Source organism: Grammomys surdaster, unplaced genomic scaffold (assembly GCF_004785775.1).
Source record: "Grammomys surdaster isolate TR1022 unplaced genomic scaffold, NIH_TR_1.0 126059, whole genome shotgun sequence".
Taxonomy (NCBI): Eukaryota; Metazoa; Chordata; class Mammalia; order Rodentia; family Muridae; genus Grammomys; species Grammomys surdaster.
In genome coordinates this window covers 3,801,381-3,819,388 of record NW_021620869.1, presented here as the reverse complement: position 1 = coordinate 3,819,388, position 18,008 = coordinate 3,801,381, and the positions used below count along the sequence as shown (strand labels likewise).

The 18,008-nt window shown below is 45.4% G+C and overlaps 1 protein-coding gene and 1 pseudogene across 4 annotated transcripts in view; one reads left to right on the top strand and one right to left on the bottom strand.

The window, feature by feature from the left end:
- Nucleotides 1–6,365, top strand: part of Traf3ip1 (TRAF3 interacting protein 1) — a 41,676-nt gene extending 35,311 nt beyond the window's left edge. For all 4 annotated transcript variants that reach the window (XM_028755414.1, XM_028755413.1, XM_028755412.1 and 1 more), the window contains 2 exons: nt 4,078–4,301; nt 6,023–6,365. In XM_028755414.1, the coding sequence (XP_028611247.1) occupies nt 4,078–4,301; nt 6,023–6,188 (390 nt within the window). In that variant the 3' untranslated portion in view covers nt 6,189–6,365. The remainder of the gene's footprint in view (nt 1–4,077; nt 4,302–6,022) is intronic.
- Nucleotides 6,366–12,810: 6,445 nt separating this feature from the next.
- Nucleotides 12,811–15,264, bottom strand: LOC114610755 (annotated as a pseudogene).
- Nucleotides 15,265–18,008: the final 2,744 nt, after the last annotated feature.

Genomic DNA, 18,008 nt, shown 5'->3' with positions numbered 1-18,008 from the left:
GTGGTTCAAGATGTGAAGGCGGCTTCCTCCTCCTGCTGCCGTGCCTTCACAACATCATGGGTGCTAACCCTGGACCTTTAAGCCCAAATAAATTACCTTCCTGGTCCTGGCGTTTTGTCACAGTGATGGAGAAGTGACTATTGGATGGTATGTTTGGGAACAACCTTTCCCTCCTCAGAGCTTTTGGGTTTGAGCTTGCTGGTGTGGTTGCCTGGTATCACCCTTTCCTTTTGTGTCTTGTTATTGGTTGTGCTTTCTAGGATACAATGTATATACTGTATACAATGTTTGTCTATATTGAGGTTGCATACATGATATATATCTTGGGATCAAGCCTTGTATCTTATTCTGTAAATATCTTTGCCGTCTGTCACTTGCCTGACTTTTCTTTTTTAATCCTAAGGAAGTCCTATTTTTAATTTTAAAAGTTGTTTTAAAAATCCTCTTTTATGATACAGACTTTAGCTTTTTCTGCACACAGCACAGTGTGTCTGATGTCAGTTGTACCTGCTGTAAGGCGGTCATGTTGTTCTTTCTCATACCTGAAGCCATCTGCCTCACCCTCAGCTGTCTGATTGTGGACACCGTTGTGTATTTCCTTGCTTTAAGCAATTGTGTTTGTGTATGTCTAGAAATGCCATTCCAGCACTCTTCTTCCCTCTTCCCCCATTCTCTGTGCTGTCTCTGCTGTTCCTGAGTCTTGGGCTGATACTTGCAGCCCCTGCAGGGAGATTGTATTTTCTACATTTATTCCTTGTAAGTCTGAAAAGTCTGGTAGCTTAGCCAAGATCTCTGTGAATTGAAGGCCAGCTTGATCTAGAGAGTGAATTCTGGAGCAGCCAGGGCTACACAGTGAGAGCTTGTTAAAAAATAACAAGCAAATAAACAACAACAACAAAACAAATAACAAAATAAACAGTATAAAACTAAGCGAAAGCCTGGTAATTTCCATTCAGATTGTATTAGTTTCCTTTGTTTATTTCTTTATTTCCTCAGTTACTTTCCACCTGCTGTATCTTCAAACGCCTCTTAATGACATACATAGTCTTCTCATGTTTTAATTAAGGCAAATAGTCTGCAGTGAGTCCTGTTTACCCTATTGAGAGGTATTTTGGTTTCTTTGGTGATGGGGGTTGCTCCACAGATTCTTACTTGGCCGCTAGGTGGTGTGGTGTCACCAGCCATGTCTCAACTCTCAGGGAACACTCTAGAGCATGGTCTTCTGATGATGCTCAGTCCCAGACACAAGTTGTTTTGTTTTTTATTTTGTTCTTGTTGTTGGTTTTGTTTTTATTTTGTTTGGTTTTAGTTTAGTTTTGGCTCAGTTTATCTGTGGTTCTTATATTCTTTGAGTTGATTACTTAGAAACATTTTTCTATTCACATTCCCTGGGGAGGGGGCAGAGGGGACATACTTATTGCTGTTTCCTCAATTTCCTTAATAGCAATGATAATATAGTAGTAATAGTAGTAGTTGTTGTTGTTGTTGCGATTTGTTTCCTTCACAAAAGCTTAAAGAGGAGGTCTGTTAGTTTGAGGGAATTTGAGGTTGTTTTTTAAGGTGATAACTTTTTGTTCTTAAGTGCAGAACATGGTCTTAGTGTGTGTGACCTGTGCGTTCTTTCCTTGTCAGCGTAGTCATTCAGGGGCGGGGAATGGGCCTCAAAAATAATGCATGTGCAGGGCTCAGGTGAGCACAGCTGCAGTGGGTTGTATGTCCACGGCAGGGAGAGCTCAGTTGGTGCCTCTTGAAAGTGATACTGACATTGTTTCATTCACAAGTCGTAGTAGTTAAAAAGCAAGGTTGTGTGGGCGGGGGCGGGAGTGGATGGTACCTGTGTCTCTGAGGACTGGCACAGAGGCTGCCTGTGAGATCCAGTTGCTGAAACAGGATCCCAGAGTGTGAGACTGGTCTGTGCAGTTTCAATGATGCAGTGAAAGACTTCTACTTAAAAAATCATGACCAAATTCTCCTAAGCTATGCTGGGTGCACTCCTGTTGACCCAGCACTCAGGAGGTGGAAACACAAGGATTGGGAGTTCAAGGTCACCCTTGGGTACATAAGCAAGTTTGAGGCCAGTTGAGACCTCATCTCAGAACAAAACAAAATATGGACCTACCAACCAAAGACCGACATGTGCTTTATACTCATTCCTCTTCCTTCCCATTGCATTATGGGAAATGGTCACTAAGACCTCTATGCTCAAGTCTGAGCTGAATGACTTTTAAATGCAGATGTAAGTCGCTGTCGTTGATGCTTACATGCCTTCTGTTGCTGTTATAGGTCAGGATCAAACCAAAGTCCTTATTGTGTTTCCTGTGTCCCACCGATGACACTCCCTGCTTCCCGGCCCTCATCCCTCCCTGGGCTCAAGCAGTCTGTGGTGTGTTTCTTCTGGAGACCCTACAAACATTCTGTTCTCCCTCTGGAACCCTGCTTCAGGCCACTGTGCAGGCCCCAGTTTGCTATGTCACCCCAACATCTTGGTAGTGTGTATCATGCTCGGCACTCTGCTTTCTTCTAGGTAGTGGTGCTGTGACTACATGTGGGAAACCCCACCTGCTTGTCTCCATTTCTAACTCTGGATAAGACACTATTATGCCTAGCTTTTCCATGTTTAACAAAAGCATTTTATTTTGAGGTAATTGTGGATCCCTCTGAGCTGTGGAGAAGCACTGGAGATGTGCTTGAAACCCTTCCTCGATTGCCTCTGGGGGTAACCTCTACACTAGAGTTATTGACACTAGTATAGTTAAGATCCAGAATGTTCCTATCATCAGATCCTTCCCAGTTCCCCCTTTTAAACATAGCCTCTTTCTCCTACCTTTTGCTCCCGGTCATCACTAGTGTGCTACTTCTGTACTTCTGTTGTCCAGGTGATTCTGTGTTTGGTACTGAGTAGTCTTCCATGGTATACAGATACCTCAGTTTATTTGACATGTCTAGGTTAATTCTAGCTTGTGGCTATTTTGATACCTTTTCCTTTATTTTTATTTCTATTGAGACAGATGTCAAGTGGGCCTCCAACTGGGTCTGTAGTTGAGGGTAATCTTTAACTTCTGATCCTCCTGATTCTGCCTGCCAGGTGTTAGAGTTACGAAGCATATGCCATCACATATAGCTTGTGACTAGTTTGAATAAGATCTCAACAGTTATGTGTAGATTTTTGTGTGAATGTAAGTTTCAATTTTTTTCTAAGTAAATGCTTGAATGCTCATTTGCTGGATTGTGTGTGCGTTAGTCAGTTTTCTGTCACTGTGACAGAAAACCTAAGGAAAACAGCTTGAAGGGAAAAAGTTGTGTTTTGGCTCACAGCTTATGGTGTTTCTATTCGTGCTTAGTCAACTCTGTTGCTCTGGGCTTTGGTGAGGCCGAGCATCATGGTGGCGAGGGTGTATTGACAGCAGAACACAGCTGCTAACCCATGCAGCTGAGGAGCAGAGGTCGGGCAGGTGCACCCTCAAAGGCAGCTCCCAGTGACCGAGAGATGAGGCTTCCTCTCCAGTTAGGCCCACATTGTAAACAGTCCTTCAGCTGGGAAGTTCGGGAGGATGAGGTGAGAACCTTGGTTACCCAGTCATTGAAGCCTTCAGCAGATGTTTTTAGACTTAAGCTATAGCACTGAGATCCTCTTTAAAGACATCCTCAAATAGTCTTTAAAGATATCCCAAACTGTCTCACCAGCGATTACTGTCGACCTGGTTTCTCCTGCCTGGTACCAGGTGTTGCTGTCTAAATTGTACTTAGGGCCGCTGGTGCTCTTGGACACACTTCTACGAGCTCACTGCCATCAGAATGTCACCTTCAGTGACGTGTCTCTGTGTCTCTTGTCCCTCTTCTGGTTTGTCTGCTTGCTGCTACTGAGCTTTCGTGTTCTCTCTGAATTCTGTTTACTGCACATGTCTTTATGCAGTGTATGATTTGCCAATATTTCCTTTGTCATCTCAGCTCCTTTCGAAGGGCTCTGCAGAGTAAACATTGTCATTTCTGATAAGTTCATTAAGTTTCCCTTCCGTGGGACCTGCTTGGGGTGCTGTCTCTAACTTGTCTAGTTGGTCCTCTCTGCCATATCCAAAGGAGAGATCACTGATCTTTGAGTCAGCATGGAAGAAGGAGAAGGACATCGTTTCCAAGGAGATAGAGAAACTCCGCGTGTCCATCCAGACCCTGTGTAAGAGTGCACTTCCCCTGGGAAAGATCATGGACTACATCCAGGAGGATGTCGATGCCATGCAGAATGAGCTGCAGCTGTGGCACAGTGAGAACAGGCAGCATGCTGAAGCCCTGAGCAAGGAGCAGAGGTGGGGGCTGTGGAAGGGGGGTTGGGAGGGCTGGGGATTCAGAAAGGGAGGGGTGGGGGACCTGAATGAGATACTGATGAACTGTAACGGAAAGGAATAGAATAGACCCTGGAGACAGGATTATTAGAGAAGTACCATGTGTTTGTAGAAGCATGTGACTTTTAATTTGTAGGCTTTTTTTCTTCAGAACATGTGATTTGACTGAACGATGTATCTGTAAGCCCATGTTACAGAAGAGCTGAGTTATAGTTGGGTCTACTCTTCCCTTCTCTCTTCCCTCCCTCCCTTCCTTTTGATGTTTTGTTTTTTGAGACAAGATCTCCAAGTTTAGCCTGGCTAGCCTGGTATTCACTTTGTAGAGCAGATTGGCCTTGACCTCACAGAGATCAACTCTCTTGTGAGCAGTGTGATTAAAGGCGTGTACCAGCGTACCCAGCTGAAATTACACTTTTTTTTTTCCAGTTTTTCAAAATAATTTTATAGTAGAATTAAATCCCTTTTCCTGTTACTCTTCCTCCCTCCAACCCCTCAAGTTGATAGCATCTTTTTTATTATCATTCTTACACACATGTACGTATATTTATGTGTATGCACAAAAATATAAATATATAAATGCACCTCCTAAGTCCGCTTTTGTTGTGTGTATATGGTTTTAGGATGGACCAATTTTTTTATTGGACAACTAGTTGGGGGCTCTTTCTTACTAGTCTTTCATATTAAAAAGCCCTGTACTTTTTTTTTTTGGTTTGGTTTTTTGAGACAGGGTTTTTCTGTGTAGCCCTGGCTGTCCTGGACTCACTCTGTAGACCAGGCTGGCCTCGAACTCTCGAACTCAGAAATCCGCCTGCCTCTGCCTCCCAAGTGCTGGGATTAAAGGTGTGCGCCACCACCGCCTGGCAGCCCTGTACATTTTAAAATATGCCACATGATGGAATGTAAGAAATCATCAATAATTCTGATACTGATGCAGCATGTACTGAGTTAGCCTGAGATACCTCCCTTGTAAACCTGCTCCTGCTCTCATGCAACGAAGTGTGTGTGTGTGTGTGTGTGTGTGTGTGTGTGTGTTTTGGAGTGGGAACTGGCTCTTTGTGTTGTAGTAATGGTCTATTTATAAGCTTTAAAAGCCTGAAGGGAGAGGTAATGTTCGACTCCACCATTTTGAAGTATATTCTGTGCTGGGTCCAGTGCTCAGTCCAGCAGTGAAGAGAACAAATGAGCCGGGACCTGGCCAAGGGAGTCCGTCTAAGCCCTGTGAGCCTTACGCAGAGGAGGGTGTCTCCTGGCAAGGAGGCGCTGGTCTAGGCTGTATCCAGTGTCTGTGGGACCTTGGCAGTCCGTTTCCTTGCTGCTCCTGGGTCTCTTTTGTGTATGTACTTTAAGGACTTTAAGCCTGTCACTGAGGAGATACTAGCTCCTTTTCACTTTGCTTTTTAAGGTAAATCTCACATGGGCTAGGGAAACAGCTCTGGTAGAGTGCCTGCCTATCATGGGAAGCCCTGGGTTCTGTCCCTGCTTCTGTAGGAAGTAAAGGAATTAGTACCTCAGGCTGGATTATGGTCTAGACCTGCCAGCTGTGAGTCGTGCCTGTTGTACCATTTCTAGGGGTCTGACACTTAAACCTTTCTCTTGGAATGAAGTCAGTCCTTTGCTGATGCTGGCTTTGGGCTGGAGTGAGAGGCACAGACAGAACTGATGAGACACTGGTTGTCTTCCCCCAGCATCACAGACAGTGCGGTGGAGCCCCTGAAGGCTGAGCTGTCTGAGCTAGAGCAACAGATCAGAGACCAGCAGGACAAGATCTGTGCAGTGAAGGCCAACATCCTGAAGAATGAGGAGAAGATCCAGAAAATGGTGCATAGTATCAACCTGTCATCACGAAGGTGAATGGCCAGCCCTGCAGAGATGGAGCCACCTTCCTCATGATGGACAAGGGGCAGGAACCGCTCCACTAAGCCCCAGACTGCTGAGAAAATGGCCTGCTGTGCCCTGACCCAGTCAGGTCAGAGCTTTTGGTTTAGGCACTAAACTTATTAAAAGGCTGCGGTACTCACTACTTATAAATAGCCTCCAGCTTGCCTTTGTGGGATGGCTTAGTTCTTTATTTTTATGGCAAATACATTTTCTGCTGCAGCCTGTTTGACCCTGTACCCTAGTGTTCTGGCAGGTAAGTTGTCTCATCCTACTGGGAAAACAGCAGGACTTTATTTCTGCTTTTGAGTCTCCCAGGACTTCATACTGGCACCAAGCAAAGGACAACTGTGTATTTTTGGTGGGTATTTTATAAATAGAATGAGGCCTGAAGTGGTTAAATTGCCATTTTCATTTCTACCTGAAGGGTGTCATGTCAGCCCGTGTCCTTGTAAGGTGCCTGTCACCTGGGTGGAGTTGCTGCTCTCTTACTGCACAGGCACTTTCTGCAGCCTCCCTGTGGCCCTGCTGTCTGCATTTCTAGCCCTTGAATCTCATAGGCTGAGAAGAATTTAGCCCAGCCTTTATGGGTACTGTGTAATGGGAACCTGCGCTGCTTTCTGCAGCCTCTAACAGCCTCCAGCTTACTCCTGATGGATAAGCAGTCCGCCAGGCCTCCTTAAGAGGACATTGTCGCATGAAGGCATGGTCCTGGAGTGGGGAGTGAGGAGCACTGAGAGGAAGAGAGTACACCAATTTACAATTTGTGTTTGTTTTCCTTTTTTAAAGATCCTTTTATAAGCAAAGTTGTTTTTTAAAAAATGGTTTATATTCAGTTTTCACCTACTGTAAATATGCATTAAGGTCTTGAATTATTGTCTAAAGGATCTCACTGTATTTGGAGATGTTCTTATTGGCATAAGGTCTGAGGTGGTCCTTACATTTCTGGGTACTTATATACACTACGTCGAACCCTGGGATGTGTGGAGACTACCTTAGCACCTTTTTGTGCCTAAAGGCTTAGCATATGTGGCACAGCCAGGGTTTTTCAGTCAGTTGAAGGCAGCAACCCAGTTCTCAACTGGGGGCCTGGACAGTGTGGAGATGCCCTTCAGCCCCTTAGTCTCTGCTGTCTGAAGCACACCACACCACCCTGCCAAAGAGATGCTTCTAACTAGTTTAGGGGGAGGGAAGGATTCTTGTCAACCAGCCTTTTGTATGTTCATGATCTGTTTTCCACTAAATTAAATGACTTAGCCATAGCCCTAAGTGGACCCCACATATACCAAGTTAATATATATATACATATGTGTATATATATCCTTTTATGAATTTGTATATATGAATAGAATTTTTATGTTGAGAAAATTACATACATTGTATGTGAGTAAAATTTTATATGCTGTAGTCTATCAGATTGTATCATAAAGTTTTATTTTTCTTTTATACATAAATCATTAAAATAATCACCTATTTTTCCTATAAGTGTATGGACTGTCAAATTTAGTTGATATGGAAAAAAAGTAAGCTTTTGGATTTTTAATTTTTCAGATGCATACAGGGGAAATTGCTTTTTGCTCATACTGTGACATGTTGCTTCTCTTGTAGTAATTGACATCTCATGAGCCTGCCCATCCTTTGCCAGAGGTTAAAGATTGTGAAGTTTCTGAAGGGCTGTACATGTGCCTGTCTCAGCATCTTGGGATATACAAATTAAGCCCTGATCTTCTTTGATATTTTGAGAGCGTACAGAAGCTGGATTCCTAGTTGTCTCCTGGCTGTGGTTTATAAGTTTCCCCTAGTTGTCTCCTGGCTGTGGTTTATAAGTTTCCTAGCGATGTGGAGTCACACTTTAAGGATTTGACCGTAAGGATTCAGCTGACATTAATCTGTGCTTAGAAGAAATGTGTCGTGGTGGGCGGGTTGGGGGGCAGAGTGCGTGTATGAGAGAGAGGGCCCAGTAGGTAAAATGTTCACTGTGCAAGTGTGAGCATCTGAGTGGGAATCCCCAGAACACACATAAAACAACCAGATGTGGTAGCACACACTCATATGCAGTCACAGAGCTGCTACAGCAAGATGGGAGGCAGAGACAGGAGAACCCCCAGGAACTGGACCAGCTAGCTTAGTCTGTGCCGTAGCACACAACACGAGCCTGCCTCAGATTGGGTGGAAGGTGAGGACTGAGAGCCAAGGTGGTGTTGACTTCCTCATGTGTGCCTGCATCACACACACCCAGACACGTGGTGTAAAGAAGCTCAGGGCGAGCTCTCAGACTTGACATTTTGATAGTCACTCCTTTGTCCTTTCAGTGATCAGCTGTACAGCACTTAGTAAACTCCTGAGAACAGAGGCGCCTTCCCTCCTGTGACTCAGTGCCAGAGTTCTGCAGGCAGGCATCTAGTCAGTGTCGGCAAAGGACTCTGAGCCCAACTAACTTGGCCTCCCAAACTGCCCGGACCAGCCAAGTTCACTGTTTTTGATGTGCACAAATAAGCCAACCAAGCAAACAGAAAAATGCTTAAGCTATGGGGTTTAAGCATTACGCTGGTCCAAGTAATTTTGAAACTTCCTATAAACCCCCCCAACATAGGCCCTGAAGCCTGCACTGCTGTCACAGGAGCATTTCTTCAGGAGCCTTACAGCTGCTGCTTCCCAGCCCATGAGAGCACTCACATAGAGCTCGCTGCAGCAGGCTCCCCTCAAGAGAGCTCTCCCTGTAAAACTCAAGGCCTCTTTATCCCTTATTTTTATTTTTAAATCCACCAAGGCATCCATCTTGCCATTTAAATACTCGGACTCCTTAGCCATAAGAAGGTTACAAAGTCTACAGAGCAAGGAAGCTTGGAGAAAGAATGGGTGTGGCAGAGAAAGAATGGGTGTGGCTCTACTCACCTCTGGACCCTGCTTGTTTGCTACTTTCTTGGCCAGGATTGAGCCCAAACTCGAATTCTCCACTGCCTCCTTGTGCCTTCCTCTGTCTGTGGTTTGTGATTACTGCCCTGTCTGTCCTCTGGCCTGTTGTGTGTGTGCCCAATCTGTCTCTAATGTGATATGACAGCCCCTAACAGAGGGCTTTGCTCCCTGTTTATTGAAAACAAGTATTACCACAGAGGTTAAGAAGTTCTTTTTACGCTGTAAACTGCATTCTAGCAGTTCCCATTCCTAGGACCAGTCAGCTACCTAATTCAGGAAACTAAATCATAGCTTCAGGATATCTCTTTTCTTACTGTATCTTGATTTTTTTCTCCCACTGTGACATAAGAAGTACTCTGTGTCAGAAAGAGCAAATTTTGTATAGATAATTGAAGCATTGAACTCATGACAAGGGCTGGAGAGATGGCTCAGTGGTCAGTGACAAGGGCTGGAAAGATGGCTATGGTTAAGAACATCTGCCTTTCCTGCAGAGGACTTGGGTGATTCACAAGCATCTGTTCCAGGGGCTCTATGCTCTTCTTCTGAACTCCTTGGGCACACACTTGTATACATGCATATAGGAAAACACTCATACACATAAAATACATCTAAAAAATGTAAACATATAGTAAAGGGGAAGACAAGGAGTGTATATATCTACCAAGGCCACAATTTTATAGTAATTTTATATTCTTGTAAGGACATGAACACAGTCATTTACTTATGTGTGGTATGCGTGCCTATGTGGTATATACATGTGTGTACATGTGCCTCTGCCTGTTTGCAGAGACCAGAGAAGGATGTTGGGTGTTCCATACCTCTTAAGACAGAGTCTCACAGAACCTGGAACTCATCTTTTTTTCTTTTCCAGCTAGGCTGGCTGGCTGGCCACCAAGGTGTGATTCTCCTGTCTTTGCCCCTTCCCGTTCCCCAGCACTGAGGTCGCCGTTCTGTGTGGCTGTGCCTGGCTTTTTTTGTGGGTGCTGGAGACCTAAACTCAGCTCTTCATGCCTGTACAGCAGGCACCCTACCCACGGAGCCGTCTCCTCAGCCCTCAAAAGTAGGTATATACTGTGACTGAGGGAACTGGAGGCAACTTCATTTTGTTTTAAGAATTCCCTCCATGCACTCAGGTTCAGCATCTGTCTGTCTGGATTGAGTGAGTTGGATGTTAGGCCCATCCCAGAACCTGGAGAACCAAAGATACAAGACATTAGAAAGAATGGTTCATAGCCATTGCGGTGTTGGTATTGGTTATGTAACAGAAGAAAAGTGGCATACAAAGAAGACATGTTAATATAACTTAATACTAATGTTGATATATTAATATAATGTTAATGTCACATTGATAGGTCAAAGGTTACTATAGAACAACAGTTTGGGAGGTAGCCAGCCTTCAGGGGGTTTCAGTGGTTATGGGTCGCTGGACAATAGTTGATGCTGTGACTCCATGTAAAACTAAGAAAATGGGACTCCATCTCAAACCTGTCCTTGTCTACTAACAGAAGAGGTCTCGGTTTGGAGGAGGACAGTGCCCAGCATGCAGCCATAAAAACATTGCCCCTTCATTCCCCTAAGAACAAATCAGAATTACTGGGTGCAGAACCAAGTCTAGATCTCAGAGGGCAAAGGGCAGGGCAGCCCCAGACCACCACACCACCTGCTATGGGCTGTCAGCAGGCTTGCTCTGGTCTTTGTGCCCTCGAGCTGGGATTTAAACTAAACAGATTTCCTATAGGAAACACACACACAATCACACTCTGCTAAAGCTGCTTTTATGGACATTTCCCCTCAGAAATATTTCTCTCTGGAAAAATAAATTCACAGGATGTAATTAAAGCCATTATGTGTGTATGTTGGCTGAGCCTGTTCCTAAGTGCTTCACCAAACGGGCCACCAAATCAAGAAGTGAAGGCAGGCTTTGTTCCTGTCTACCAACAATGCTATTTATTAATTGCAGCACAGGGTGTTCTGAACCTTTATGTTTCAGAAATAGCATTCTGCTGGTTCCCTGCCCAAGGTAGTGCCATTGATTCTGACCCCAGTGTGGCCTCTGCAGGAGCCTTGGCTTCTGGAACAGCCCACCTTTGGGCTTTTGTCCTTTGGCTTGTGTCCTATGAAGAAATAAATTCTAAGCATGAGAATAATTAACTTCTGAAAGAAAAAGTCCCCCAAACAGTGCTTTTGACTATCACAGCTAAGAGCAGTTTTGTGACTTCTTTGACTTTGCTTGTCTTCCAGGTCCTTTTGGGGAGCCTTTCCTACACCCCTTTGTCCTGGTAGGGGATTCAACTGAATTTGGCCCAGAAGGGGAATCAAGAGTATTGCTTTCTGGGAAGTGTGGGCGTGGGCTGAAACGTGAGGAGCTGGGTGAGGCCACAGAGCACTGTCACAGCTTTTGAGCTGCTGGGAAGATGACACTTTATGGGAGCATGTGACAGAGCAAAAGCACTCACTGCATGCCCAGAGAGTAAACAAACGAGAAGGGCTGGGTCCCACAGTCGCATGGTCTGATGGCACTCTCCCAGTCACCCCATTTTCTGCCATTAGGCTCCACCTCCTGAGGGACCCACCAACTTGCAATAGCACCACAGACTGGAGTCGAGGTCTCTTAATATCTGTGTTTTTTGGGAATAAACTATACTAGGGATCTACCCTGCTCCAGGTGACTCCAGTCTGGGGATCTTCACTGACATTCGCAAAGATTCTTTGCATATTTGGCTTGCACTCACGGGGGCCAGTTCTCCTTGAGGCCTCTCTGCAACACTCTGCTCTGATCCACAGGTTCCCAGGGACAGTGCTCCACTTTGATGGTCCCTGCTTTTCTGGATCTTCTTGGCTCTGGCTGTTGAGTGGCATTGATCCACTTGTCTCCATAAGCCCAGGCAAGTTCTCACGAGAAAGACACACTCATCCCAGCAGGGGAAGGGAGTGTCTGCATGAGATAGCTTCTGGGGCAGCTGCGAGGTGGGGTGAGGAGAGATAAACACCTAGGACCACGTGGGTGGAGCAGGGCTGGGAGCCCAGGGTCCTGTTGGTCAGATGGGATACCTGGTGAACTGGAGAAACAGTTCTTGGGAGTGTGTGAGGATGCAATGAAGTCATGTCTGTGTGTGTATAAGGAGGAGGAGTGGGGAGAGGGGTAGCTAGGTTTCCCTAATGAAGGGCCTCTAATGTCTGGCTAAGGGGCAGAGGCTGGCCCTAAGGGATCATTACAATCATTACTAGGTTTGTGAGTCCAACTGACAGAAACCAAATTTTCTGGGAGGGCAAGGTCACCTGGCAATGAGGAAGCACACCATGGGGGAAGAGTCCATACTGCCAAGGAGCTGGAGTCCAGGCTTACCCTTGGGAAACTGCAGTTCTGTGTTCTGGAGCCCCTCAGTGGGGACTAGGTTCCTGAGCGGACATTGGATCCTCCACCGTTTTGAGTTAGCGTTCTTCTGGTCCTCTTCCACTCCAGGCTGAGATTGCTTCAGCTTTAAGTCTCTCTCAGTACCAGTGCACAGGAAGCACCATGCCCACACAGGTGTGTCGTCTCTGCCCAAGGAGCTTGTGTAGACTCCATTCAGGTGAGGCCAGGATTCTTCACTGCAGGAAGGGGTTTCAGTGACAGTCAGTGCAAAGCAAGCTTTCCCAGCAATGGAAACGTGGGAATTAGAGAGACTCAGACTGGGGCGGAGACATGGCTTAGTGGAGAAGAGTGTTTGCTGCTTTCAAGAGTTTGGTTCCCAAGCACCCATATGGGGGGGGGGGGGACTCACAACCACCTGCTACTCCAAGGGAACCGATGCCTCTTCTGGCGTCCTTGGGTACTGCATATACAAACGTGGCATATACAAACAGATAAATAAAAAAAATTTTTTTAAAAGGAAAGGAAATGTGTAAGAGGACAGTAGTGCCCACTCTGGAGTGGGCACGGGCAAGAGAGAGCCATGTTTCAGTGTCTCTAGCTGTGCACAGATTTTGGCTTTTGAAGGTAAATCATTTAAAGGATTTAAATATTAAGTGAAAATGTTTAAGCTAGGTGTGGTGGTTCATACCTGTAATCTCAGCACTTGAGAGACTGAGGCAGGAGATTTGCCATGAACCCTAGACCATCAGAAAGAAGGGAGGAGGGAGGAGTAGGAAGGGAAATAAGGAGGGAGAGGTTTTGGACTCACTGACTGATTTGAAGAACTTCTATGCTGGGGCCCAAAGCCTTGTCACCAGAAGGGGCAGCTACTGGATGTCTCTCTGGAAAAGGTGAATTTTACAGTAAGCTGTATGTGTATGTCCACATTCCTGGCGTTTGCTTATCTTTTCTTCACATTGAAACAGTACTACAGGCAAGGGCAGAGAGAGTGAGAATTTTTCTCTGTCCAGGAGTTGCCAGTTCTTGGCTCTTCAATAAAGTCGTGAGCATTGAGCCTTTGATTCAGGTAGCAGAGGATCAGCTTTGGAGCTGTGACACTGGCTGCAGAGCTGCCACCTTTGAAGGTTGTGACACTGGCTGCAGGGCTGCCACCTTTGAAGGCACAGGGTTGCTGTGATTTGGGTACCCATAGCTTTGGGTTTCTAGCTTTGAAAGGCTGGGACCATATGATCCACTTATCAGGACGTGAACTCTTTTTTTTTTTTTTGGCCTGGAACTAACACTGTCTTTTATTTGTTTATTCTTACATTAACATTAAAAGACTTAGGATACAGTCAGTAAAAATACAGTAAGTTAGACGCTAAGATGTGGAGAGAGGCAAGACAGTAACTAGGGTCTGAAACACCCCAGGAGCTATGCTTCTGAACCATGCTCTTCTCAACTCCAGGGCACATGGGCTGATAAAGAGTGGACACCATGAGCAGACAGATTAACTGTGTACCATATATAGTGAAAATTTTAGTAACTCATTAAAGAAGCAAGAATATCTAAATAGATCTTTAACAAAGCAACAGTCCCTTTTCTAAGTCATCTTAGACAGGGGTCTCTAGTGTTAAATCCGAGGCAGCATCTAGATACCTGGAGTTTTTTAAACTTCATAGACTATCCAGTATAATAAGTGCATATATAAGAAATAGCATGTCAGAAAGTTATGCAAATAGTAACTGTACAATGGTCCTGAAATAAGCTACTTCTAGTGTCTAGGTACTATACGTTATATTAACTAAACACATCTAATTAACAGTTCCCATACAAGCTATGCTTCAAGCTTAGACCACCACAACACTGACCATCTGGTTCCAAAGCTTCAACAATGTGTGCAGCAGACGGGCGATCTTTAGGATCCTCATTAGTACACACACAGAAGAGTTCAGTGACCTTCTGGTAGGATTCATCCAGTTCTTCCATGTTGATGGATGGCCTTGTCCCCAGAGCTGCATAGTATGCTTCATCATCGAAGTCACCCTCATCAAAGGTTGCATCTTCATCATCATCATCTGGAAGACTGATGTGTGGAATTCATAAAGTCATCATTTCCCACAGAGTAAGGCCAAAAGCAAACATATCTGCCTTGTCAGTAATAATGCCATTTTCCTCCAAGGCTTCCTTGGGTTTCCATGGCTCAGTGCCAATATAACAGGCCTCAGGATCAGTCACAGTCATATTTTCATCCAGTGGCAGAGAGACTCCTACATCACAGATTTTAATTGTTTCAAAATCACCTTTAATTACAACATTTGAAGACTTTGTCTCCATGAAGTAGCTTCTTTTCTTGATGCAGATAATTTAGCCCTCTTGCCGTGTGCAAAGCAACTCAGAATTACAGCTGCAGGAAAAGGACTTCCACTGTCTTTGTTCCGCTCTTCATTAGGTCATTCAGAGACTTTTCACCTCCATACTCCAGAGCAAGGCACAGACTACCATCACTGGCTTCAGTAAAAGCACGATACCCTGTAATGTTTGGGTGATTTAGATCAGTTAGTCTCTTCTGATACACACTTCAATATTGACCATCACATAAAAGATTTATCTTTTTCACAGCCCAAGAAGAATGAGACAACCTCTAGATCTTTTCATTAGGTAAACGCTGACCCCAGTCCCAAAGCCAAGCTCCTGCATAAATGGAGAGGCAGGGATGTTTGCACATGGAGTTGAACATAATACAGATTTCCTTTTTTCAGATAATTTGTTTGGTGTCTTGAAATTATTGATTCCTTCCATTGTAGCAATCACGTTAGGTCCACAGTCATACCCTCGGGTAAAAAGGTGAAAATGACGAGCTGGCTCAAAGCTGTCTGGACACCTAGTCTGGAAGGTGTAGTAGGGACAGCTCCCGCCAACTCTGTAACCCAGGACGTGAACTCTTAAGCTCCGAGGGTTGGAGGTCTGGTTTACTTGTTTCAGGTGTGCAGGGCTGTTAGCACTGAGGGAGCCAGCTCTGTGATTTTCATTTGAATAGAGTGTTATAACAGGAGTATCCACAGGGGCTGGCTACCCATCTAGTTCTAAGATTTTCTTGTGTCCATTGGTACATGGCACACATGGAATTTCAGGTCATTACCACCTCAATGAAAGGCCACTTACCACCAGCTACAGTCACAGGGAAAGAACTGATGTGTGGAGGAATTGCCCCATTTAGGGTTCACCAGCAGGATGTGGACTCTGCCTCCCAGTGCTTCGTAAGTTGGCTCTGGGGCTTGGGTGCAATATCTATGGATCGAGCTGGGGCTGGAAAAGATGATTCTGGGCTGAGCTCAAGTCTTCAGGACTCACTGGTGAAACCTAAAAATCTTTCTGCTTCCACCAAGGATGGAGAAGAGGGAATGAGGCTTGCCTTGGAACAGGTACCCCCAACAATGCCCAGGGCTCAGGACCAGAAGAGATGTCCATTTCAGACCCCCATTGACTTAGTGTGCAACTCAGTTCTCAGAGGCAGCTGCATGAGCTGTGGAGGGTCAGCACACCTGTGTGTCTGGGAGGGGACAGCATCCTACCCTACATGCAGCTGGGGACTCAGCCTTGTAACCCTATGTCCCTGCTGTGTGTTGTGAAGGGCCTCTAGCTACTTGCAATGGGATAAGAGGTGTCCTGACCCCTTCCTGGGTAGGGCTTCTCTTCTTTTCTCTCTTTTTCTAAGAGAGGATTTCTCTGTGTAGCCTCAACTGTCCTAGAACTCTCTCTGTCCACCAAGCTGGCCGCAAACTTGGGAGATACATCTCCCTATGCCTCTGGAGAGCTGGGTTTAAAGGCCACGACTCTGGGTAGGTCTTTTAAGCTCAGAAAACCTGGAAGAAATCTCAAGGAGAGACGTGGGGCTGGGTAGTCCTTGAGAGACCCAGCTAGCTGCAGGTCTTGGGTACAGCTTCAGCACTGATCAGGCTCCTGCCCTTGTGGGCCAGTGTATGTGACCTTCCACTTGCCTTACTCTGGGCACTGAGGATGTTACCATGTTCTTTGGGAATGGGAGACCACCTTCTCTTCATGAACCAAGGGCTGCTTCACTCTTTACAAGAGCAGATGGCCTCCCCAGGGAAGCAGTAGAGGCAGATGACTAGCCTGAAGGTATAGAAGGAAGGCTCTCCTCAAGCCCTGTCACTACCTTGCAAAGGCTGTGAAGAAACAGGGCAGCGACTTGGGCTCCCTGGGACTAGGGAAGGTGGCACAGCTAAAGCTGTAGTCATCAGAAACTTTTGACAGCCTCACTCAGGTGAGACCCTCCTGATCAAAATCTCTTATTTAATTTTTTTCATACAATGTATTTTTATCTTATTTTCCCTTCCCCCAACTCTTCCCAGATCCCCTCCCAGTCACCCAACTTCATGTTCTCTCTCTCCCTCCCTCCCCTTTTCTTTTTCCTTTCTTTCTTTCTCTCACCTTAAGTCAAACAACAACAAAAAAAGTACACAAAAAGCCATACAGTCCACAATCTCTTTAAAAACAAAACAACAAAAACCAAATTGTGCTGAGGATGGAGAGTGGCTCACGCCTTTAGTCCCAGCACTTGGAAGGCAGAGGCAGGCGGATGATCTCTGTGTGCTGGAGGCTAGCCTGGTCTCCACAATGGGTTCTGGAACACCCTGAGCTTCATAGTGAGATCTTGTCTTGGAAAAAAAATTGATAAAATATAAAATTAGCCATCTTAACTTTATAGTTTAGCCACTTTGAATTTATTATTATGACTATAAGTAAACACAGTTTAATCAACCCCAAACCTTTTCATCTTTCCAAACGGATACTGTTCCATTAAAATACTAACTGCTTGGGCTGGAGAGAAGATGCACGGTGGAGCAGAGTTCAGTTCCCAGCACCCAGCACCCAGCTCACCACTGCCTGGCAGTTCAGGTCCAGGCTATCTAATCCCTCTTCTGTCCTCTGAGGGCACCTGCACACACACGATGCTCCCAGCATGCACACACACACACACACTTTAAATAAATACAAAAATAATCTTGCCATGTGTGGTCGTGTGTTTCCCCAGCACCTGGGAAGCAAAGGCACGTGGATCTCAATGAGTTAAGGCAAGACTTACATATGAGCTCCGGGCCAGCCAAGGGCTACTACATAAGAAGATCCTGTCTCCATTTGCCACCCCCCGCAAAAAAAAAAAAAAAAAAAAAACTTTTAAAAAGTTCTCACTTCCTATTCCTCCTGAGATAGGATAGAAAGGGAAATTATGGAGATGTGAGGAGAAAGAGGAGCCCTTTCCCCAGGAGTTTGGTTGAAGCCTCTTACCAACAGAGGAGCAGAATTCCAGCACAGTTACCTGCTCAAAGCCTTCCTCCCTCTGCACTTACATATCTGCAATTTTCCTGGACTCTCACTAGAAACTTTAGGAAAAGGACATGCACAAAACTCATGCAACCAGTGGCTCCTGGCTTTATCAGATAATTCCATCCAAGGTATGTCTGAAGCCACCCCATAATCACACACACACACACACACACACACACACACACACACACACA